This window comes from Pituophis catenifer, unplaced genomic scaffold (genome assembly GCF_029215685.1).
Source record: "Pituophis catenifer annectens isolate HBS135680 unplaced genomic scaffold, rPitCat1.0.hap2 SCAF_2, whole genome shotgun sequence".
Classification (NCBI taxonomy): Eukaryota; Metazoa; Chordata; class Lepidosauria; order Squamata; family Colubridae; genus Pituophis; species Pituophis catenifer.
In genome coordinates this window covers 79,891,624-79,917,015 of record NW_027256882.1, presented here as the reverse complement: position 1 = coordinate 79,917,015, position 25,392 = coordinate 79,891,624, and the positions used below count along the sequence as shown (strand labels likewise).

General features: G+C 36.2%; 1 protein-coding gene across 11 annotated transcripts in view; it reads left to right on the top strand.

The window, feature by feature from the left end:
* The first annotated feature begins 1,050 nt into the window (after positions 1 to 1,050).
* Positions 1,051 to 25,392, top strand: part of ATP2B2 (ATPase plasma membrane Ca2+ transporting 2) — a 143,509-nt gene continuing 119,167 nt past the window's right edge. For 10 of the 11 annotated variants that reach the window (XM_070933683.1, XM_070933682.1, XM_070933680.1 and 7 more), the window contains exon 1: positions 1,066 to 1,264. In XM_070933683.1, coding sequence (XP_070789784.1) covers positions 1,066 to 1,264 — 199 coding nt within the window. Of the gene's footprint in view, positions 1,265 to 25,392 lie in introns of all 11 variants that reach the window. The other variant, XM_070933673.1, reaches the window with a different exon arrangement.

The following is a 25,392-nucleotide window of genomic DNA, read 5'->3' as shown; positions in this document are numbered from 1 at the left end:
GGAAACATAACTTCATAATATGTTGTTAAATTGCTGCCTCTTCAAATTTACCCATGATTATTCCTGAATATTAAACATTAAAACCAGGTAGGCATGTTTGCCTATTTAGGATTTGCAGGAAATGTTCAGTTTTCATGCTATAGATTTCAGATAAAAAATGTTGCTGAAAGAAAGAACTTTTCCTATTTGTCGAATAAAATTTACCTTAAAGGCATTCAGATTTTTTTTTAATCTCATCCTTTCTGTTTGTGTTCATCACCATAGACTCTCAATATGACAAGCTTTGATATGTTTAAATGTATTCGACATTGGAAATGTAAATGTTCCTTTTCCAGTTTTATTTGCCTTGCAATGAAAAATAGTTTCTATAATGGATGAAATCATAAGCTTCTAAAATTCAATTAATTTTTATGAGTCATAGTTTTTAGTAGGTGGTAGAAATTTTGTGTGTGTGTGTTTTTGTTAGATGAAAGATTGATATAGCAGTTTGAACAAGAGTCCCTACCAGAGGCACATCTAGGCTGTTGGACTAATGCTTTATTTATTAATATTCATGAGCCATCTCATTTAGCTGGTGCTCTTGGGACTTGATTAAAGTAAGACTGTTATACTAGCTTCTGAAGCTGGAAAGAGTGCTCTGGGTGACACAGCTAGTATGACAGAAATATATGGAGCCATCTCTGTAAGACTGTTAGAATTTCTTCTGGGTTAAAGTTGTACTATTCAGCCACATTTCAGAATGATATGATGGAATGAATTTCTACAAGTCTGGCTTATTCTTTTAATGCATTTTTTTGGATTTGTTTCTTAAGGTCTGAAAAAAGAAATGACCATGTAGATGCCAACTGCCTGGATACAGCATAATGGGAAAGCGTGAATGGAGTGCAATTGGACTGCAATCTTGAAAACAGCCATCTTGTGGGAGACATATCACTCATTGCTTACTCTGCTCATGTTACTGTTCGCATAAAGTGGATTTGTTCTTAGGCTGGAATTTGAGTTTCTATCCTTACAAATTTTTAATTTGTACATAGCACACTGAACAGAGCAATATTATCAGCAGCAATGGGTGACATGACAAACAGCGATTTTTATTCAAAGAACCAAAGAAATGAAGCCAATCATGCAGGAGAATTTGGGTGTACACTTCAGGATCTGCGTTCTCTTATGGAACTTCGAGGAATGGAAGCAGTGGTCAAAATTAAAGAGACGTACGGGGACACAGAGGGCCTCTGTAGACACTTGAATACTTCGCCAATAGAAGGTAAGCGATATTAATGTTTTTCTTTTCTAAACTAGCCACAGAGGTTTGGTATCATGCTATGGTACAATGTCTTTTTAACCCTCCTTAAGACAAATTCATCAAATAGATTTTGAGATGTATATGTGTGGTGTGCCTAAATTGGAAAAGAAAATTGCAAAGGGGAGAAACTTCAACAAAGGGATTGCAGCACAGTGAGACAACTCACTGTTAAAACTTCTGTAGTGTGAAAATACAAAAATAGTACTGCTCTTGAAAGTTGTTAAAAATGCTAATTTGATTTTTTTTAGACAAGGCTTATTTTTAAAGGACTATATAAGAAAAATTGTTGAAGATATTCCAGTTATTTTCAATGCCATATATGGTGGTGCATGTAGTTTTGTGTAGGCTATTCTTTTTTCATATCATTCTTACAGTTCTCTGTTTCTTGATAGAGTTATATCATCTTTCTGTCTGACTTTGCTTTGTATACGTGAAACATTGCACCGGAGTCTGTGTTACATTGTCACTGGAGTCGTATAAGAACCTGTCAGTGTTGATTCTTCATCTGTGCTTAAAAACTTTATTCAGGAAGTAGCTTAATTAACAAATCAGGAAAGCTATAATTCCAAGTAGGCATGAGAGAATATATCTGTTTCATTTTTTTAATAGCACAAACCAGTTCATTTCATGAAATGTGTATGTGTGTGTGTGTATATATATATATATATATATATATATATATATATATATATATATATATATATATATATATGTTTTTCTTCTAGCCAGGTTTTCCCTACGTAGCCAAGGTTAGGGAAAAGGTTACGTAGGGAAAACCTGGCTAGAAGAAAAACACACATAAACCCTACGAAGAAGTAAGAAATATATATATATATATATATATATATATATATATATATATATATATATGTATATGTATATGTATATGTATATGTATATGTATATGTATATGTATATGATGTATATGTATATGTATATGATGTATATGTATATGTATATGTATATGTATATGTATTATATATATATGTTTTCTGAGGTTTTCGCGGATGTTTGTATGTAGGTCTTTGGTTATTCGGATTTTCTCCTGCGTAAAATTGGAAGTGTCTTGGCGACATTTCGACGAAGTCTCATTCGTCATCTTCAGGCTGGTGTTTTGCTCCTAGAAGCACAAAGCCGAAAACATCAGCCTGAAGATGATGAATGAGACTTCGTCGAAACGTCGAAGACACTTCTAATTTCGAGAAAACCCGAATAACCAAAGACCTACATATATAGATAGATAGATAGATAGATAGATAGATAGATAGACAGACAGACAGACAGACAGACAGACAGACAGACACAAAAATATACACATTTTGTATTCATTTTTTCTCACGTATATACTTTTCAAGTACTTTCCTCTAATATATAAGATAAAATACCTTTTGTGGTTTTTACAGTGTACAGGGTAGATGGACTCAGTTAGAGTGGTAATGAGTGCATTGTTGGGAGATCTGAAAAAAACCAGATTAGGTCAGTTCATTATCATGGAGAAAATCTATGTGGTTGCTAAGAGCCAACTAGGACTTGATGGTACATAATGAATCAATTTTATAATGTATGCATTTTTATCAAACAATTATGCAAGTGTTAGAAGAATTATATATAAAGTTTGACATGTGTAATCATTTTTTAATATATTTATACTTGTGTTCTAAGCACCTCCTGATCCTTCAGGTATAACATTTCTGAATCATGGGCATTGCATTTTGTGATATTAGGCTCCTGAGATGATGATCAATTACCGTAGAAAGTGTAAACTGATAACATTAATTTCATATATTATATTACTAAAGCTGACTACAGGATGGTAAAATTGTGGATTAAAATTGTTAGAAAACAATTTCAAATCACTTTGCTTTATGGCTGTCTATAAAACTAATGAAATATCTGAGCCATTCAGATTCCCAAAGTAACATTCATTCCAATGTACAATAAGGTATTATGAAGTGATACAAACTTGAGGATTTTAAACATACTTTGAACAATTTACGGTAGTTTGGATGTGGAATTGTGCTCTGGAAATAAAGATAGGATGTCAAGCTTTTGCAGATTCTTTTCCTTGTGAGAATTCTGCTATAGAGATGCAAAGCAAAATAAGGACTGTGTTTGAAGTTAAAGAGTAAAGGAGACATTAAAGATCTCTTCCCTGTATTTATTTTTAGTGGAAAGTCTCTTGGTTCTTGATCCCTTTAGTTCATAGTGACTTTCATTAGTACGAAACACCATATTAACCCTAATCATTTCTCCAAGCCTAAAGTACACAATTTTGTGTATGATTGTTTGTCTTACTTTGTAAGACATGATACACGTATACATGGCAATTCAGTATCATCCATAAACCTTCAGATTTACCCATTTCTTATCTATTATTATTTTAATCATGGAAGCTTTCTGATTTCACATTTAATGCCATTTTATGCCGTCGGAGAAATGTGGTGCTGTAAAGAAAATATAAAGAACATATAGCATTCAGAGTTTTAGTCCAATCCTATAGGCAGACACTATTGTATTAGACTTATTGTGTGTTATTAATGGTAATAGTAACAACTTTGTAATATGTAGGATATACATGGGAAATGAACATTCTTGAGTTCCAGAATACTATATAGAACATGGGCGTCAAACTCACGGCCGTCATGTCACGTTTTGTGACATATTCCCCCTTCACAGAGCTGGAGTGGACATGGCCTATGTGTGACGCATCTGGCCTACAGGCCGCCAGTTTGACACCCCTGGTATAGAATATCAGAATTGGAAGAGAACTTGGAGGTCTTGTAGATCAACACTCTGCCCAAGCAAGAGATCCGAATAAATGGCTGTCCAATCTCTTCTTTAAAAACTCCAGAGATGGATCACCTACAACTTTTAAAGGCATTTCATTTTCTCAGTAACATTACAATACTTGACAAATAGAAGGAGCAGTTTCACTAGAATTATGAAGTGTATGGAAGAGAAAATGATAAATAAATCTATTGTGTTTAGTAAATTATACCATTTTATTTGTTATAAACATTAGTGTAGAGTTCCATGTACATTATGTTGGGTTATTCCTATATAAACCATAATTTTAAAATTAATCATTATAACAGATGATGAATTCTAAATTTGTGGATGGCTCAAATATATGTAATTATGAATTTCTTTTGCTATGGCTATACCATAGTTTGCTGTTATATAAAATATGTGGAAAAGGTTTCATTTAATTTAACAACATCTCCTGTCCATGTTTATATTGCTTGCTTGGTGACTAGTGTACATAGCAACAGCAATAGCAATAGCACTTAGATTTATATATCACTTCATAGTGATTTTACAGCCCTCTCTAAGTGCTTTACAGAGTCAGCATATTGCCCCCAACAATCTGAGTTGGGACGGGGAAATGGAAAAAGCAAACTATTAGGTTAAGACTAAGGGGAATAAGTACAACTGTACTAATTGAAGGACCAATACGAAACAAATGCTTCAAAAGATCAATTTATTTATATGTTGTTTGTTGTGTAAGTGTTTTTATATGTTTTTTATATGTGTTTTAATAAAGTTTACAAATTAAAAAAAAAACAATCTGAGTTCTCATTTTACCCACCTCGGAAGGATGGAAGGCTGAGTCAATTTTGAGCTGGTGAGATTCGATCTGCTGAACTGCAACTAGCAGTCAGCTGAAGTAGCCTGCGGTACTGCACTCTAACCACTGTGCCACCTCGGCTCTTACATGCTATAGCTTGCCATGGAATTATTCCAAGACTTTTCCTTTTTCCTTTTTTTAAATGTCCCAGTTCAGCCTACATCTCTGAGATTTGGGAGTGGGGGAAGGAGTCCCATCCAAGTACTGTACTAACCACTGTTAACTAACTGTTTGCTTTTCTGAGTTCAGAAACTATCGGTAACTGCTCCGCTGCCACATGCTATGACACATAATAAGAAAGTAACATTCAGGATTATCATATAAAATTAGATTGTTCTTTTCAGTATAGTAAATAGAAACAAGAAAATAAACATGTTATTTAAACACAGCCAAGAGATAGCTAAATCAGAAGGTAAGGAAGTCGGTGCAATTGAAAACTCAGGACTAAAGGAAATGAATAATAGGTAACTGGATTGATTGATCATGTTTATGTACTCCTAGATTCAGAAAATGACTTCTGATTATTTGCATCATTAAAACATTATAAAAAACTAAGAACCAATTAAAGAACAAATCTCTTACAATATTGTAGGAAATACTAGCCTGATCTCTAGTGGGAGGCTATTGCACAATATGGGGAAAATGTACTGTAACTGAAAATCATTGCCCAAGAACCCAAACTCCCTTTAACTGATGGAAAGGTCTGATGTAATGTTCCAAACCTCCACAATTGCAGAAGAGGGAGCAGGACTGCTATGGGATGGGGAAAAGGGGGGAACTATTACTGAAAAGATGTCTTAGTCCAGGGGAATGGAGGAATATGAGAAAAAAAAAATCAGAGTAATTATGTTAGGCATAAAATGATCTGGAAAATTGCTCTTGCACTTTTTCTGGATTTTACTATATTACTCTACTAACAAGATACCATTCCAGAAACCAAATTATGCCTGTTTCCTGATTTTACTAGCATCAAAGGGCTTGCATGAATGAGAGCAATAAAAGATGCTAAGAGCAAATCCAAATGGGATGAGTTGGATGGACTACTTCTGTTACTATCTTGAAACAAGAATAAAATAATCCAATAGGGAGTGATGGACTATTTTAAAAATAATGGGATCAGGGAGATTCATTCATTGGGAGAAGCTTCCTTCATACTGGTATTCAATATTTATATTGGTTAGTACAATATATTCATTTCATTTTTCATCAAATTCATTTTAAATTCATATTATTTATGTTTATTTCATATGCTGTATTTAAATCTGGCATATCAATTTTATTCTCATTTTTCTGAAACAGATATTAGCATAATTTTTTTGTGTGATATTCTGCTACAAATTATACTGTAATAATATTAGAAACAAGGGGTGTGGAAAATAGATAACTTTCCACTACCGTTACTTTATTGTTTTGCTTTTGGATAACTTTATTTATGACACTCTTTTTTTAAATTAAAAATTGTGTTATACAAACTTTTGAATGTATTGGCAGGTTTTTATGATGTGTAGTCTGATAATATGCTATTAAAATTCAGCAGCTATATACCTATATCCCTTACTATGGCCAAAGACTGGAAACAAAATATAATACTATTACAGTGACCAGAAAGAAAAATACTGCTAAAACAAAACAAAGCATTCAATAATATCCATGTCGTTAGCAAGAAAATTGAGTTATAAATATGATCTTGCATCAGCAGATAGTTGGCTGCTTCCCAAAAATCTTGTCACCCATCTCCTATCCTTCTGTGTAGGGTATAACAAGTATAAATTGTAGAAATTTAGGTGAATCATCTCAACGGTGTTTTCCAGCATAGAAATCGATCTGGACACCATAAAATACTTGACCCAAATTTTAGCTTGTCCGTCAGCAGTTGAAACCAGGAGCCAGGATAGAGTTCAAAAGTATGCAACCTATACACAAGAATCTGATCTACTAACAATCAAGGCAAATTGGCACTAGATAAGAGTCAACGGATTTCAAGGGGGGGGCAGGACTTAAGTCACTTATGTCACTTTTGGAGGTGTAGGGACTCCAAACTAATAATGCATTTGAACCCATGGTCAAATGTTGCTGGTATATGCATGAAACCCAGTTCTGCTTCCTTTTCTGAATCATCATTCAAGTATACTCATAGATATAGATACCCTAATTTCACTAAATCTCCTCCTCCCCCCAAAAAACACCATATCTAATGATATACAAACAGGCAATCAGGTGACATATGAATATGAATATGACATAATTACCATGTTGCCTATTTAGTCGTCCTCCCGCTTCTTGGCAGACACTGCAAACTGTTGATATTTTGGAGGAAAATGTGAAAATCAGAGGATTAATCATTAGAGAGGTACTGCATGATATGTATAGTTAGGTGTGCTAACCAATAGAGATTGAGGTGCAATAGAGTACCTTAGTACTCGACTGCTTCAAAACTCATTGAATTTGGTACTCGATGCATTTTGATGTTCTGGTACTCATTGTTTGTTTGATACTCAATGTGTTGTGATAGGAAAAAGGGGACGGTTGCAGAAAGCAGACAGGCCATGGTGGGAACATTGCTGACATAGGAAAAGGGACAGACAGGGAAACAAAGAGTCTCATGGTAAGTCATGTGGTTTGTTTGGTACTCATCATGCTTCCTGGAACCAATTAAGGATGAATACCAAGATACTGCTGTATTTTGAATCCGAAAGAGCCTAATTCTAATTCTTGTTCAACCATGCAATTCACTGAGTATTTTGAGTCACCATTAGCTTGACTCAGTTACGAATAGAAGCATCCATGTGTGTCATGGTTCTGAGCAGTGAACCAAATGAATCTGGACTCAGAAGCTCCATTCAGGCTTGAAAGACCTTTTATTGAGTACATCGTATCAGCACTTAGAAAGTTGAAGCTAACTCTGGGTAATTCCCATGCTTCAGAGTAATAAAAAAAATAGAAACATCCCACCCCCTCTTGGGTCACGTTAACCAGTCCAGCGCAGGGGTGAAATCCAGCAGGTTCTGACAGGTTCTGGAGAACTGGTAGCAGAAATTTTGAGCAGTTCGGAGAACTGCCAATGGAAATTTTGAATAATTCGGAGAACTGGCAAATACCACCTCTGGCTGGCCTGAGTAGGGTGAGAATGGGATTTTGCAGTATCCTTCCCCTGGAACGGGGTGGGAATGGAGATTTTGCAGTATATTTCTCCTGCCACGCCCACCAAGACACGCCCACCAAGACACACCCACAGAACCAGTAGTAAAAAAAATTGGATTTCACCACTGGTCCAGCGGGATCTTCTGCCTCGGTCTCAGCAGATATTCGTTGACATGGCCTAGGTTCATATGCTGCGTCTGGTGGATGCACCACATTCCAGTTCCTTCTAACTCCCCCCCCCAAACAGTGGCAACTAAGAAATGAAGCAAATGTAAATATGGCCTCAGCTGTAGTTGTTTCGAAGTTGACACTCTGTAAAAAACAAATGTTGTTAAGTAAAGTAATCTTCATCTTCCATTTTTATATCTGTAGGAGGGCAACTTCGGTTTCCATTTCTGGCATCTAAAACAATTAATCCTAAAAGGGAAAGGTTGGTAGCTCTGTCTAAATGACTAATTTATTTTGCATCTCTGACTTTGGCATGACTATATGTGGGAGCGGATGAAGAATAGAGAAGTATTTGTTTTTAATTGGGAAAAGTCATCACTGCTTTGTTAACCTATATATTCTAGTAGTAGATTCTAGCATTGGACAGAACATTGGACTAGATAATTTTCAAGGTTAGGGTTACAGCCAACCTGATTTTCAACCCTTGTATTCTATGCTCTGTAATTTGAAAGCAAGATGTTCCTCCATTATATTAATATTTAGATAATGAATTGGGTGAATTAACTTTACGTGAAGAATTAATCTCAACTTTTTGTTGTTTGAAAAAATATTATACAATTTACATTTAGATGCATTCAAATTGGAAAAAGGTTTATGTTAAAGTAAACTGAGGTCCTTAAATGTTTGGTGCAATGTGCTAATAAAAAACGGCAAACTAAGGAACATATTTTTTTCTATAGGACTTAATTAAGATCTTTCATGAGATCCCAGTATTTGAAGAACTAATTAGGCAATTTGTAGCTCATTTTTATTTGAATTTTCAAGGATAATATACTTGAAAAGATGCAGTAATTTTGAGAGACAATACTATAAATGGGCCTTAAAAACAAATATCTTGAAAAGTGCACCAGTAGTTTCCAGGCAACAATGGAATCTATTAGCAAGGCAAAATAGAATTTGATTGTATGTGGAGTGGAATGGAAATAACTTTTATAGTAAAGATGTACTATACGTCTGCTATTCTTACTTTTTATAAATTGGTTTTAAATATTTTATAGGTTTGTGTTAATGATAACAATCTTTTTTCAGAATTACTTCCAATTACTAACATAAACTTAATTACAACAAACTATAAATATTCTTCTAAACAAAATTAATCATAAATAGTTAAAAAAAACCCCAAAAATAAAACCCCACCCCAGACTCAAACATTATTCCATAGCAATGGAACAGTTTAGTATAGCAACTGAATAATATGCTGTCCGGATTTAAATAACTTACTAATTATTAGTAACTAATAATTGACTAAATAAACTAAATTATTTGACTGCCCCCCCTCAAAAAAAATTAAAGCTGTTTTAGAACTCTTGTAAAGATTGTAATAGTATGTTTGTTACTTTCCATTGAGTCCTATCCATTATACTGTAGGAATGCTGTAGCCCTCTCCTATCTACTCATCATTAGCTTGATTTTGTGGACTAATGTGTGACTAGGTTTATATAAGTGAAAGGAATCCTTCAGGTAACTTGATCCCATTTAGAGCAAGAATAAGCAATCTTTTTAGTCTTAGCTAACGTGTCCCTGGATGGGCAATGTACAGGAAAGCAGAGATTCACACATGGCACTGAACTTTGTTTGATTTTGGCTTACCCTGTGTTTGTATGATTTTAATTTAGCATATCATGTAAACTAATTCTGGTTAATTTATGCACCATTAAAAAAATCAATTTCATATGATTCTTGAACCAAATTAATGAAATATATGCTTTTTTAACATTGAGAGCATTCACTGGAAATAGAATGTGCCAGTTCTATTCTTCTACCCTGGCCAGAAGTATCTAACAGCCAGCTGGGATGAGCACTAAGGTTAGAGTTCAAAAGTATTTGGAGGTCCAGGTACGTGATTTACCACACATTCAAAAACTATAAAGTCGGACCCTGGCAGTTTGTCTCAGATGCATATTAACTTTAAATACAATTACATTGCTAGTTTTGCAAAAAGCAAATGTTATTCCAAAGGATGCAGCAGATGAATGAAATATTGACATAAGGAAACTTGGCTGCACATTGCATGTTTGCCTGAGTTATTATCCCATTATTTACTTTGACTTTCTCATAATTTTATCTATGATATAAATTATATAAAATATTGCTTTACTTAATTTTATACATAACTGTTCAATATGTTCAGTGAGATAAAATATTAGCTTTTCCTTCCGACAGTAACATTGCAGAGTTCTCACAAGACTTTGATATAGGGCAATCATCCATCAAAACAATCCAGCTAGACTTTTGCACAAAAAACAGGAGTAGTTTGGAATAGGGCTGTTTATCACCTCTCCCAAATAAACCTGACAGGGAACAAGACCAGATGAGTTAATTCTACATTATGTAAGGATATAGTAACAGAATCTTGCAAGTCTGAAAAGACAAATTTCCCACCTGCCACTTTTAACTACTAGATTCATTAGTGTAGGTACTTCCTCGGTTTCTTTCTTTGACCATTAACCAACTGCCGGCTTCTGCCTCTCTTGTCGGACAAAATGGAAGTAGAGCTGTTGCTTAACTCAAATAATACAGGACATGATCAGCACAGTGAAAAACAGCCATATTTTAAACAGCTTCCTCTTTTCTCTGATACCTTCCATTTCTTCACAGAGTTTCATGCTCACTGTTTCAACTTGCCTCTGGCAAAATCCATATGTTTTTCAAGGGCAATCCTCTAATCTTTTCCATTCTGATTTTACATTTTGCTGACTTCTGCTCTAAGAGGTCATGCCTTAAAGGACTAATACCTTACATTTTGCCTAACATGCAAAGAGCAATAAGTGGAGAATCCTCAGTATAGGTTTCATGTGATTCCTGTGCCATGCACCAGTTAGGAGTTCTGGAAGCTGCATTAATTGCAGCTTTTGAAAAGCAGCCCTATACAACAATAGTATGGATAACCTGAGAAATATGGTTTAATGTACCACCGAAATTATAACCATATTCATTTTTATCACATTTATACTTAGCTGGCATCACAAATACTTTGCCAGCTGAGGATAAAAAACATTTCAAATCCACAAACTACTTCTTTCAGGAATAATACAGTCCTGTCCAAAAGGGATAAAGTTCAATTCCCAAATCCATTTTACTGTTTCCTAATAGCAAGTGGTGTCTGAATGTAGTCTCAACATTTTGTCTCATGTTCAAAGTACCAATTACCTCCTTGGGACCATATGGTAAGGATTGATAGGACTGTGATGTCATCACCATATGTATCACATCTCAATTTAGAAGAACAGATGACCTCCCCAACAGTTTCAAATAAATATTTAAGAACAAAGGAGACAAGAGTGTACTTATGGGACATCATAGGTTAATAGCTTACACATAAAACAACACTATTTTGTTGACTTGTCATGTCAAGAAGGAACTCAAGCACTGTGAAATACTGCCTCAAGATCCAATATCCCCAGGCAGTCAAGAATGATAATTCAATAATATCAAAAGCTACTAAAAATGTGAGGTGAACTAGCAGAATTGCATTCCCCTCCATCAATTTCCAACAAAGATCACTAATGGGACCAAACTGTTATATATATTAGATACCACAAAGGCAGGCCCATGTTATTGGGAAGGACATGAAATTCTGAGTAGCTCTTGACTGAGTACTTTATGTACAAGCATTGAAATCCTCTAGAACAGGGGTGTCAAACTGGATTTCTTCGAGGGCTGGATCAGCATTGTAGTTCTCCTCTGCGGGCTGGAGGGAGGGGGCGGTGGAAGTGGCAGAACGGACACCTCCTGTGGCACCCTGCTGGCCAAAACAAGGCACGGGGGTCTGCGCATGGCCCCCCCTGCATCTCATTTTCACCCTCCATGGCCTACTGTACCACTCTGCCAACTGTTTTTGGCCCGTTTTCCAGCCCATTTTTCAGCCTGTTTTCGGGACATTTTTTGGCCCGTTTTCGGCTGGCAGAGTGCTGCAGGAGGCCATGGAGGGTAAAAACAAGGCACAAGGCACACATCATCTGTTTTAGCCACCAAAGGCACCACGGTCCGGTCCCTTGATATTTCCAGGCTGGCCCCACGGGCTGGATTTAAGCACCCCGTTGATTTTGACACCCCTGCTCTAGAACAAGAAGCATAGGTAATCTAATGCCATATTGGACTTCAGTCCAGTTAGTGACTTCCTTGGTTAGGCTAATATATGAAAGGAAAGAAGGTTTAATCATCAGCCTGCTCATCTTTCCCTGCAATGGCCAGGTTACCGCCTCACACACATATGTTCTCCAAGTCAAATCTTGTTCTTTTTAATTTCCTAAGTTTAGCCAATATGTTTTGACACCAATAATTAATGGTCAGGTCCATAATCAGCACCTTGACATATGCTTGCCAATTGGACTGCAGTTCTTAATCTTCTCTTTTCTATTATGTAGTGAACTTGATTTTGATCTTGTCCATCTGCTAATGTCTATGTGTAGAGTCTCCATTTCTCCTGCTTTTAAACAATTGGCAATACATTTTCTGTTTGCAAATCCTTATTACAGTAATCTACCTCCTGAATTACTGCTTTTGCCAATCCATATTTTTTTCATATCTAACATTTCCATTTCCATTCCTATTACCTATTGCTAGTATAACATCTCTACAATTTGTCATATGATTTCTCAATGACTTCTACCATTGCAACTGTAGTAGGTAATTTTGCTGAAATCTACTTGTTTTAAGAGATGCCAATCCTGTCATTTACAAAGTTACAGCTGAATATATTTCTTTTTGGTATTTTTGAAAACATGCTCTCATCATGTAATCATGTAATTTAAATTGGCCTATTCCAGTCCTTCTAAGTTCACTTAGTCCAAAAATATTCAACTGACTGCATTTGATTTCTCTTTTGAGGTTTACAAATTTCCCATAATACTTGCTTCTCGTATTCCGTATTTGAATTGCTTGTTCTCTTGTAAAATGACAAATTATTTTAATATTGATACCATCACTGACAGCTTAAACTGGCCATATCACTTCCTTCAGATGAAATAGGTAATATTTATATTTCCCCCTAATAACTAATGGAATTTCAGCATCTAGCATTCAAATCTTATCCAAATATTTCAGCAATCTCAATATATTTTCTTTGCAGGTATAAAAGTTGTTTTCTGTTGTCTTCTAGATTTTATTTTGAGTTACTTAAACCAAAATTATTTGGTTTCAGCTGAAAGACTTGTACATTAGTTTGTAAATTACTCTTAATTTTGCCCTTTCCTTTTTGGAAAAGGTGATCCTACCAGAAACTCTTTTCTTTTGTCTTGTATTTCTCTTGAAGCTATTGAGTATCCCCTTCATTTTATGTTACTAAATCCTATAAAGGGTATGGAACAGGGGTGAAATGCTCCCGGTTCGAACCGGATCGCCCGATCCGGTAGTGATGGCGGCGGGTGGTTCGGAGAACCGGTAGCAAAAATCCCTGCCCCCCCCCATGCCCAGCTGAGCCGCACGATAATCAGAGGCTGGTTTTTTTTTACTTTTGAAAGCATTTTTTCCTACAACCTCTTCGGCTGAAAAAATGCTTTTAAAAGTAAAAAAAAAGCCTCTGATGATCGCGTGGCTCAGCTGGCATCGTCAGAGGCTTTTAAAAGCATTTTTTTCTGAAACCTCTTCGGCTGAAGAGGTTGTAGGAAAAAAATGCTACAGTTGAGTTGCCTGATCGTCAGAGGCTTTTAAAAGCATTTTTTTTCTGCAACCTCTTAAGATTGTAGAAAAAATGCTTTTAAAAGTAAAAAAAAAAAAAAAAAAAAGTTGGCCACACACACCCAGTCACATTATCTCCCCACCCCCACCAAGCCACGCCTACAGAACCAGTAGTAACAAATTTTACATTTCACCACTGGTATGGAAAGTCATTGTTCAATATATATTTATCACACATCAATGACTCATTTTTTGTTTTCTATCTCATACATTTCCCTAGGGAAACCTAGAAAAAATGCACATATACAGTGCTTAATTATATTGTGCACCATAAAATAATAAAATTGAGTGTTAGTAATGGAATTCAGAGATATCAAGTTATCTTAGCCATTGCTGACTTTGTTATTGTTACTTACTTTCTCAGTTTGCACATATTCCAAGTGGTGACCTATTCTGTAACAGCAGATCAGCATTTTGATTTCATTGTACATTTGTGTACACTAGAAGCTGGCAGTGTTTGGTATTTAGTTTAGAAAAATATGTATTTCATTTTAAAAGAATAAGTATAAAAAAAACCCACACAAAGTCTCATTTAAATTGAATTACTAATTGTGTTTGCTTAAAGGGCCTACAGATTTCCTAAGAACTCTGGCCAGTCTGTGACAAGAAGATAATTCATTGTGAAATATTTTCTCCAGAATGGCATTTTCTCCAGAATTCTTTTTGGAATTTAACAGAATTCCCTTTGTTTTTAAAGCTTTTTCTGTCTTTTCATATTTTTAGCCTCTTATCTTCTGCTCATTTTCTATATTGCATTTTATTTTTATGCATTTTACCAATACAAAACTTCAGTTTATTTTTAGTCCTGATTGTAAATTGTTCTTACTGTAATTATAAATAAAAATAATTATGATAATATTATATATGATAGACTGATAGATAAATTAATCAATCACTCGATAAGTAGACAGACAGACAAACCATGTATACATGTATTCATAATTATAAATGTATTCAGCCAGGTAGATCATTAAAAAGAGAAAGAAAAAAGAAGATTGATAAAGGTCATTGGAAGAAAACCAGTTTCTATGTATTCTTTTACCTCTGTGCTGTTCTATGACCATATTGTAATAATGATTTGATTTGATTTGATTTGATTCCTTCACCTTTTATAATAAAGTCAATTCAGGGTAGCATGTGGGAGATTTGGAAAGAAAAGAGGCATTCAAAAAGGTAATGCCTATTATCTAAAAAAAAAAAAAATCAACATAATAGAAGAAATGACAGCTTTTGAACACCAAGGCAAATTTAGAGTACTTAAAACAAGTTTCTGAAATAGAAAATAAATCTCAGTCTTTTAGCCACAGTGATTTAACCTTTAGAACAGCTAACAAAAGAAGCGTTATGCAAGTTGTTCTATCACCTCAGTGATTGGTTCAAATGCTGATGAGGGAAAACTTAGAATATTCTGGCTGAATTTGTATTAATATAATGGTAAATCTGATTTCCTGAATATTTCCTTCTTGAAAAGGTAGATAGGGAAGCTCTCTGCTCTCACTCATGCCTGGTCACTCATGCCTGGTCATTTCCCCTTCAAACTATTGAGATATGCTCTACATGGGACTACCTTTGAAAACTACCCCAAAGCTTCAGTTGATAAAAGATGAGTTAGGGAGGGGGCAATTTTAAGTGCCCAAAGAAGGGTACATATAACACCTCTGCTCTGTGAGAGCGGAGTTTGCTTCTGGATGCCAGTTTGCTTCTGAGTCCAATTCAAGGGGTTGATTGTGACTTATAAAATTCTACATGGCATGGAGCCAGGCTACCTATGGAACGATCTTTATTCCATTACATCAGGCCATCCCATTCAGTGTTGCAGAACCCTATTCCTGTCAGTTAAAGAAATGCAACTGGTGGCGTCTAGGAAGAAAATTTTCTATGCTGTTGCCCTTGCCCTATGGACTATTCTTCCCCTGGAGATGAGGCAGGCCTCCACTCTCCTGGTCTTCTGAAAAGCTCTGTGGCCTCGTGTGGGGAGCAGTCAGCACTGGGGCTGGTTAGTCACCTGAAAGCCCTCCATTTACCTTTTCACTAATTTTAATCTCTTGATTCCTCTTAATTTTTAAAATTTTTATATATACTGTTTTATATTTTACCATACAGACATTTTAACATTTCATTGTACATTGACCAGAATACCTCTTTTAGGGAGATGTGAAATTGAAAAATAAATAAAAAATAAAATTTATATCCACATTGGGCAAAAAGTATATTGCTCCTGCAAAACAAAACACAACAAAAAGCAGGACCAATTTTTTTAACATACATAAATTGATCACTATATTGATGCAATTAATTGGTGTGTGTGTGTGTGTGTGTGTATTTTACACAAACCATTTTCTCTCATACATATATATGCAGATCCAGGGCAATTCAACATCATAGCCTTAAGACATACGTCTCCCATTCTGTACCTGGCTGTGTTCCTGGCTGTGTTCTGCCCCAACTCCGGATTCCCAAGGATTGTGACACACACCAACAGTTATAACGTACCAAGAATAAACAAAGTCCAGCAAAGGTTGCAACCAGCCCAGAAAACAAGATATGATAAGACACTCACTCTCCAAAATGCTCTGTAATAATTACACGTTGTTTCCAGCAAGAAATTACTAACTGCGTGCAACTTAAATAGGCTAAGGGAGTGGCCAATTATCCTCAAACCTTACTCTCGAGGAGACCTCCTCCTCCTGAATAGCCACTCCTGCCTTTTGGTAGCCTATGTGCTCAAGCATTGAGGAAAGGCTCCTCCACTTCGCTCTTCCACTTGAAGTAGCCTCTGGAGGTTCTGAAGGCCCTGGCTGAGTCTCTGCCTCTGGCACCACATCCTCTTCAGCCTCCTCGCTGTCTGACATGAGCGCCGGCTGCGCAGGCTGCTGGGGCGACCCCACACCAGCTTCCTCGTTGGGATCAGCCACAATCCGCACAGGCTGCAGTGGGCCACAACAGGCTGGAAATGAGGCTGAGTCAAGAAATTACCCAATTTACTGCTATCTAATTCTCTGGAACAGCAACATTATCTGCCACCCATGTTGCCAGACATTGATTAGAGCAACTCCTCATTGGTGAACTCCTTATTTACATCCTACTCAATCCCATGTTGGGATAAGAACTAATTTCTTCCCTCCACCTGCCCTGTCTCAAAATCCACCTTGAAGGGTTGGTGGGAGAGTGTTTTCCTCTTTATAGTCTTTTCTCTGCAATGTCAACACTGGAAAATAGTTTGGGTACTCTCAGAACATTCCCTTGATTCAGCTGTTTCATTCCTCCACCTTACCCTCCTGCAGTTTTCATTATTAGAAGGATTAAATATCTGCCTCTTCCAGAAACATTGCTTGGAACTTGGGTCTAGATTTTCCACTGCATTTCTTCCATCATTCTCTTGTTGCTTGCTTAGAGTTCAATTGGCCAGTCAATGAAGGTATTAGAATGGAGAACGGTACCATAAGACATTATTTCTAGAAACCGCAGAAGAACAAAGGTTGAATTCAGGGGGGTTTCAAAACCTGTCGCTACCAGTTCACTTGTGGGCATGCATGCATGACGCTTCTGTACATGCGCAGAAGTGTTTGGGCGGGTTGGTGGAGCCTCCCACTGCCAGGGCGAACCGGTAGCAACCCACCACTGGTTGAATTATGGGCAAGATATTTCATTCAGGCAGTATAGTAAGGGCTGGGGATAAAAAGGCTATGCAACTTATCTTTTCCATCCTGTTTTTTCTTCTTTATTACTTTTCCAGAAAGGTGAGAAGAGTCGGTTTACTCTTCTTTTTTCCCTTGTTCTGTGTCTAAATGACCCTCTTAGCCATAACTCATATGTGCCATATTATGCATGGAAATATCCAGGTTTTAAAATACACGTATTCAACTATTTTCCTTCCACTTATGCTTCCATTTATGCAATCTCGCTGATATAATGCAATAAGAGGACTGGGAAACATACGAATTCTTGTAATAACATCAGTGGCACAGAAATGTTAAATAGACATCTTGTGAGACTTACCTCTTCTCAACTCCAGTCTCAGATCTTCAAAGTAATTTGCATGAAGTAACATTAGCAAGTGCCTGCTTTGATTAAAAATAGTTTTTCATAGTGTGGTAGCTGTTTTAGTATGAGCAAGACAGACCTCTTAAGGGCAAATACAAGCTTTGTTTCCTCTCCAAAGATGCTATTTTTAATTCCTGATGTTAATCTTGTTTAACAGTGATATCAATCCGTGTCATGTTTTGTCATGAGATTCTGGCAATTCTGTTACAGTTTCCAGAGGAACTGTTGCTAATGCTATTACGGTTATATTTACATTTCCCCCCCAGCTGTAGGATATTCCATGATTAGCAGCTGCCAGAGTCATAATGGAAACGGAATAAAATACAGACAGCATGCTAAGGTTGAAAAAATGTTGAATTATGAAAAATTCATTATTTAATTACTTGTTTAAAAGAAATGCTCCAGTGCAGTTATCTGGGTAGCTGTGATCACCCCTGAGCATTTGACTTGAATTGTATGCTGAGAATGAGCATTTTAGGCCAATCCAGATATAATATGCACTCATCATTGCACTAGGTCCTCTGGAATTTTTGCTTTCCCTAGCAGCTTTGATCTTATGAGTAAAAGCTTTGATTAGGCATTGTGGATGTTTTTTTATTTAGCGTACAGCAAATACATGGACTTATAGTAGTTCAAATGTTAATATCCAGTCCACCCAGCCATTCAAGGACAGGGTGGTTTACATTGAAAAAAATCAGATATAGGGCCAGTGTAAGATCTTGATGGACATTTGGACACAATATGATGGATATTTTATCGAGGAGCACCACAGTCACACTGAGGGGTAGAGACAAGACCCCACTTGCACAACGAGTCCTGCAATTGTGGAGGTGTAGGCAGCTGATAGGTCTTCCTGCTTCCTAATTCCTTGCTTTCAAGACTAGTATAAAGCTTCAACCAGCCTGATTGATTCATTCTGAGGATCTTTTTTTCAAATGAGATGTGGTGAGCAAAGATCAATACTGCCACAGGTAGATGCTCTCATCCACTGTTACACTAAAGGTTGTAAATTTAATTCTACATTTTGTTTCTTGTGCAGAGGTGGCAGAGGACACCTAGAAACAAATCGCATTTACAATTTATTGTTTACTTTCTGAATAAAAAGCTCTAATCACTCATCTAAAATCTCTTCATGCTTACAAAATCAAGCATGTTTATCAATCTTGAATTCTAGTTGGGCAAAAAAAAAAAAATCCAAGGAATTGAAACAATAACAATGCATATACAAGATCCATACAATATGAAACTGACTGCTGCTACCATTTATGAATGGATATTGCATTATTATTTTTTTAACAAGAAGTGGATGGATTTAGAGTTGTGTGTTTACATGTATTATAAAGGTGACTTCATGAGGGAAGAAAACGAATCAACACTCCTCCCTCTCTCTCTATTACACACAAACACACACACAGAGTAGGGGTGGGTTCTAAATTTTTTTACTACCGGTTCTGTGGGCGTGGCTTATTTTGTGGGTGTGGCTTGGAGGTCATGTGACTAGGTGGGTGTGGCTAGCTGTCAGAGTCATTTCTGGAAGGTCCTCGCATTTACGACCAGTCCTCGCACTTACGACTCATTTGTTTGCTTTTTAACACTGATCAGCTGTAGGACGACCCTTTGAAGTCCTGTGGCAAGAGTTTAAACAGTTTTTTCCCCTCTAGTCATCAGCTGGGACTCAGGAGGCAGCAATAGATTGGGGGTGGGATCAAATAAAAGGTAAGAATAATGTGGGTGGGGGGGAGAACCGGTTCGGTGATGTCATATTGTCACCGCTACCGGCTCAGCCAAACCGGACCGAACTGGGAGGAACCCACCACTGACACAGAGTATATTTGTGGGGTAGGGATGTATACACACACCCATCCACAGTCACTCCTAGAAATGATTGTCAAATGCAGCCTAGAGGATGAAGATTCTGGAAGTATTTTTTTTTTTGTTCTCCCTGTGGAAAGCATGGGCAGTCTCCCCCCCCCATTTCCCCAGATTCCAATATTGACACTTTATTCACAATGTCTATGACTGGTTCAGGATCATAATTATATTTTTGAAGATAACTACATATAGTAGATATGTAGTCATATGTAGAACCTCATATTTGTAATAATTAAAAAAAACTATTAATCATTTTAACTGCTATTTGAATTAAGATTATTTATTTAATAAGGCTCCTCTTACTACATCATGATCACTTCTTCCCCTCCATTTATATTTTTCTTCAAATGAAAAGTAAAGTTTTCCCTGTATCAAGTTCTGTGCCCAATGGTCTCCCTCCTTCTCTTTCCCTCCATCCCTCCCTGTTTTTCTATAGGCAACAATATAGACGTAATTAGCTATTAATGTTTTTTTCCCCCAACTAGACTACCTTGGTGGTCTGTCACCCAAGTCCTAACCAATTCTGATTCTTCTTAGTTGCCATCTGTGCTGGTCCAACACATTATAATATGGTTGCATTTTAACATAAACATATTGTTCTCCCATCCAAACTTGTTTTGTCTAAAAAATACTTTCTATCCAAATTTCATACCTATGACTTACATTTATTTCTAACTCAGCTGGGTTAGATTTTAATGGAGGTAACACTATGTGTTTAAAATTTGAAAATGTGGGCCAATTTTTGCTTGATTTATTTGATCTAGTACTTGGAATCCAGAAAATCCCCAGTTACATGTGCAGTGTGAAATAGTATCCATCTGTTATGCCAGGTGCTAAAATTTACAGTAGCTAAATATGCTGTCATCTCTAGATCTTGATAAACACTGTTTCATTGGCAAATAGTAATTTTGCACCTAAGCCATGAAACAAATGCTCTGAGATAGTTTTCTTTTTAATTGTTTCTATTTGTCTCATTTCTCCCAGTTGCATTGGAAGGAGCTATTGGTGGCAATTAAGGGGTAATTTATTGAGTTTAAGTACTTTTGAAGAGGGTTTTTTTTTACACTTGTCATATAGAAGTGCTGGGTTAGTATTGATTTTAGTATTTATTTAGAATATGTATTACAACATACTCAATTTAGTCTCGCAGATTACTATTTCAGAAATTACTGCTGTGTCTGATACGTTCTCCATATATGTTTCCAAGAAAACAATAAAGGGAGAAAGGATAATATCTGGAATTTTAAATTTAGTAGTACCTAAACTTACTTAGTAACTGATCACTGAGACTATGTCAAAGCCAATAAGATAGTGCAGCTGACCATGAACTCTCAATCTCTGCTATAGACTTCAGATATTGGTTGGATCAAGTCAATGCTTCAAGTGAAAACATCAGTGGAAATGCTTCTCCTTCCAATGTTATACAATTGGATTTTACTCTTTTTTCATCTCAAAAAATTGTGAAGAAATTATTTAGTTCTATGTTGCATCCAAAATGTCTTACATAAAATAAATTGCCAATCAGCAAACTTGGTACTGAATTTTGCATTACCTTATCCCTGTGATTGTGCTAATTTTCAAAAGAGATAGTAGCTATATATTCTAGAAAAGGTGAAAGTGAAAACTATATTGTTTTTTTTCCCTCCAGTTCATTAAGGCAGACACTTGACAGTGGTGGTATTGGCGTCATTCTGCAGCATTGTGTATCCCTTTGAAAAGCAACCTGTTTTGTGTTGCAAGATCAGTTTTCATTTCTTTGCTGCTTCTAAGTGTGCATAGATCTCCTCTCCTCTCCTCTCCTCTCCTCTCCTCTCCTCTCCTCTCCTCTCCTCTCCTCCCGTCCCCTCTCCTCCCTTCCCCTCCTCCCTTCCCCCCTCCCATCCCCTCCCTTCCCCTCCCCTCCTCCCCTCCCCTCCCCCACTCATCGTAGGTTTCCAGTATAAAATCAAAGGGAATAAAATTGACAAAGCACTCAAATACTTCAAGGGCCTGGTGGCTCAGCAGACTGATAGCATTGTGATTAACACCAGCTGTCTGCAATTACTGTAAGTTCGAATCTCACTAGGCTCAAGGTTGACTCAGCCTTCCATCCTTTCTAAGGTAGGTAAATTGAGGACCCAGTTTGTGGGGGCAATAAGCTGACTTTGTATAAATATACAAAAGTATGAAGGCTATTGCTTAACGCATTGTAAGCCGCCCTGAGTCTCCGGAGAAGGGCGGCATATAAATCAAATTTAAAAAAAAACAACTAATGAGTTATTTATGTTTTTTTTAAAAGAACATGGTTCCTTTGGTTGTCATGATGTAAAAAAGATGTTGAGACTCTGGAAAGTGTGCAGTGAAGAGCAACAAAGATGATTAGGGGACTGGAGGCTAAAACATATGAAGAACGGTTGCAGGAACTGGGTATGTTTAGTTTGATGAAGGACTAGGGGAGACATGATAGCAGTATTCCAATATCTCAGGGGTTGCCACAAAGAAGAAGGAGTCAAACTATTCTTCAAAGCACCTGAGGGTAGAACAAGAAGCAATGGGTAGAAACTAATCAAGAAGAGAAGCAATTTAGAGCCAAGGAGAAATTTCCTGACAGTTAAAACAATTAATAAGTGGAACAACTTGCCTGCAGAAGTTGTGAATGCCCCAACACTGGAAATTTTTAAGAAGATGTTGGATAACCATTTGTCTGAAGTGGTGTAGGGTTTCCTGCCTGGGCAGGGGGTTGGACAAGAAGACCTCCAAGGTCCCTTCCAACTCTGTCATTCTATTCTATTCTAACATGATATTCTTATTATCTATACTCTTATGCCATTTGGCAAGCAGTATGGTTATTGAAATATATAGGATCATAGCGGTTTGTACATCACCCAAGATCAACAAGGTTTTATTGGTAAAGTTTAATCTCTTAGTCTCTTTGGTTCCTGAAAAAGCTTACTGGGATTATTCTGAATTCTAAAAGGAAATGCATTGATGAGAAACATAAACTGTTCCCCATAGTAAAGGATTTTCACAAAGTGTTATTCAACAATGTTCATCATGAAAGGCCTAAAATTAATATTAACAATAGTATGTACAGTTTATATTTATGAAGGTCAAGAGAAATGAGGGTATGGAAACAAAAGATTACTAGGTTTTAAGAACATAAAAATCTCATAGCACAGCACATTTTTTGCCTACATTTCTAAATTCTAAACTCTAAGCCTTCTATTTCTGGAGGGATTTTATAATAAACCTTACTCAGTTATCTAGGGTTTAGTTGCTTGTTTGTTTTTTTTTTGGCTTACATTCCAGAATTCCTGTAATAGTACTACATCATAAATCATAAATCACACAATAGTCAGGACTCAGTCCCAGTATATCTGCTTCCTGGCATTTAGTTTTGAATGAAACTTGTCAGAAAGTGAGGTATTAGAAAGTGCAGACTGAAAAATAGTACAAAATTATGGCTGTGGTGTAGTTTCAGGACTAATATTTTTTTTACATATATTTTGAAATACAGAAGATTATTGAGTGAGTAATAGAAATATCTATGTTGAAGGAGGGCTTAATTAGGTTCTGGGCACTGACTGGATTACTTTATTGGTTTATCAATTAGTATTAATTATGTATGTGAATTAATGGATTGGTTTAATGATGTTTGTGTTTTATGTATGGCCCTTAGTTAAGTAAAGTGATTAAAATGGTGAAAAAAAATAAATAAGAGAAGCATTTCATAACAGCGGGAATCTGAATCCCGGGGGAAGAAAGTCCTTATCTTATAAACATCTTCAAGAAGATTAAGATCTGGAAGATAATTTCTCTTTGGTGCTGTTTTCAAAAAACAAGCACAGAATCAGAAATGGTTGATCCCCTTGAAAATGTAAGGAAAGGAATACACTTTAAGGATTGCCTCTAATAATTCTCATCCATGCCTGGTCTTTATCTCAGTATTTAGTATCTAATCCATTTAGCTAAACATCTAGAAGTTAAATGCTGGCAGGTCTTTGGAAATGGTGATTAGGATCTAGGCAGCAACAAGCCCAGCCCTTCATATATATTTGAATCACCATTGTTTGCATTAATTTACCAAGATGGTGTTATATGTTATTTGGCCAAATGCAACAAAACAAAAAGGCATAGATTATGTATTTTCTTTTAAGATAATAGTCACATTTCATATTGTAAAGAAATAATAACAAGAGATAATACAGTTAAGCATTCAGATAGCATGATGCATGTTAGTACTGTACTATCTACTACCAGTATAGATAATATGAATATCACGTTCCTTTAAAAAAAACCAAACTCTTACAATTTAATTCCAGGTTATATACAAACCATTACCAAATTTATTGTGAATTTTTTATCTGATTAATTGTCCTTCCATCGAAATATTCCTTATTTTTATGGAGGCTTACATCCATCCTGAATTAATAGCAATAATTAAAATCATATGAAATACTTGATTAATGAGATAATCTTTGCATTCATAATTTGGTCATGTATGAATGTATTTCTTTACATAGGTAGCAAAATCCCCAAAGGGCTTCAAAGGAAATAGAAAGATTAAACAAAAACTCAGGATCATACCTCTTCAGTGGGACTCCTAGAATTTCCACTGTTATCACCTCTGTTGTTAATGGATTGATGTTCTACAGCATCTTCTTTAGATTCTGTATCTGAAGGTAGTATCTACTGTGTTGAGCATTGTAGCAATTCCTGACAAAAAAAGATAGAAATGATATGGTCTTTATACATCCAAATACATGCATGCAAAATTCTTATGGAAATGTTGATGTTGCGGTGAACAACATTTTATGAAATTCGCAACATGTCTTGCTATGGGAGGATGGACATCAGTCTAGTCAGTGGCTCATTCTTAGTACTTGACAGAGAATGGAGAACATCTTTTGGTTGCTTGTATATGCAAAAGTATACAAATATGGTGATGCTGATTAGCAAATACAATACATTCTTTCTGGAGTTTCCTTTGTGTTAAGAGCTTGAACAATAGAAGTAACTTAACATGTATATACATACATATGTGGACACGCACACACACAGATATAAAATGACCCATTTTCTATCAGTGACTTTTGTTTAAGGAGAGGAAGTTAATAAGTGTTTCTCATTGTCAGAGCACATCTGCAGTCAACTGAAATTCTGAATGATGAATTATGGATGAGTGTACCTGAGGGGGCTGAGATGACTGCTATCAGATCTGTGCAAAGTTAGAGTCTGAAAGGGATGCTTAGAGAAAAGGAAGTCTTTAATTATTAACAAACCCTTCATATGGGATGGGGAGGCAGCCTTGGCCTTCGTACAGCAAGATTTTCCTTTATGTCAGAATGAGTAGAAAATATATGGAAACTTCAGGGAATACATTCCAGACCAGTCTGGAATGCTCCCGAGTAAGTGTTGTTGTGTATGTTTGTCTTATGTGACAGTCAGTTTTCTTCCATGTTGAAATGGCACAATTCATGAAGGATGAGACAATAGTTTCACTAGACTCCGATGGTAG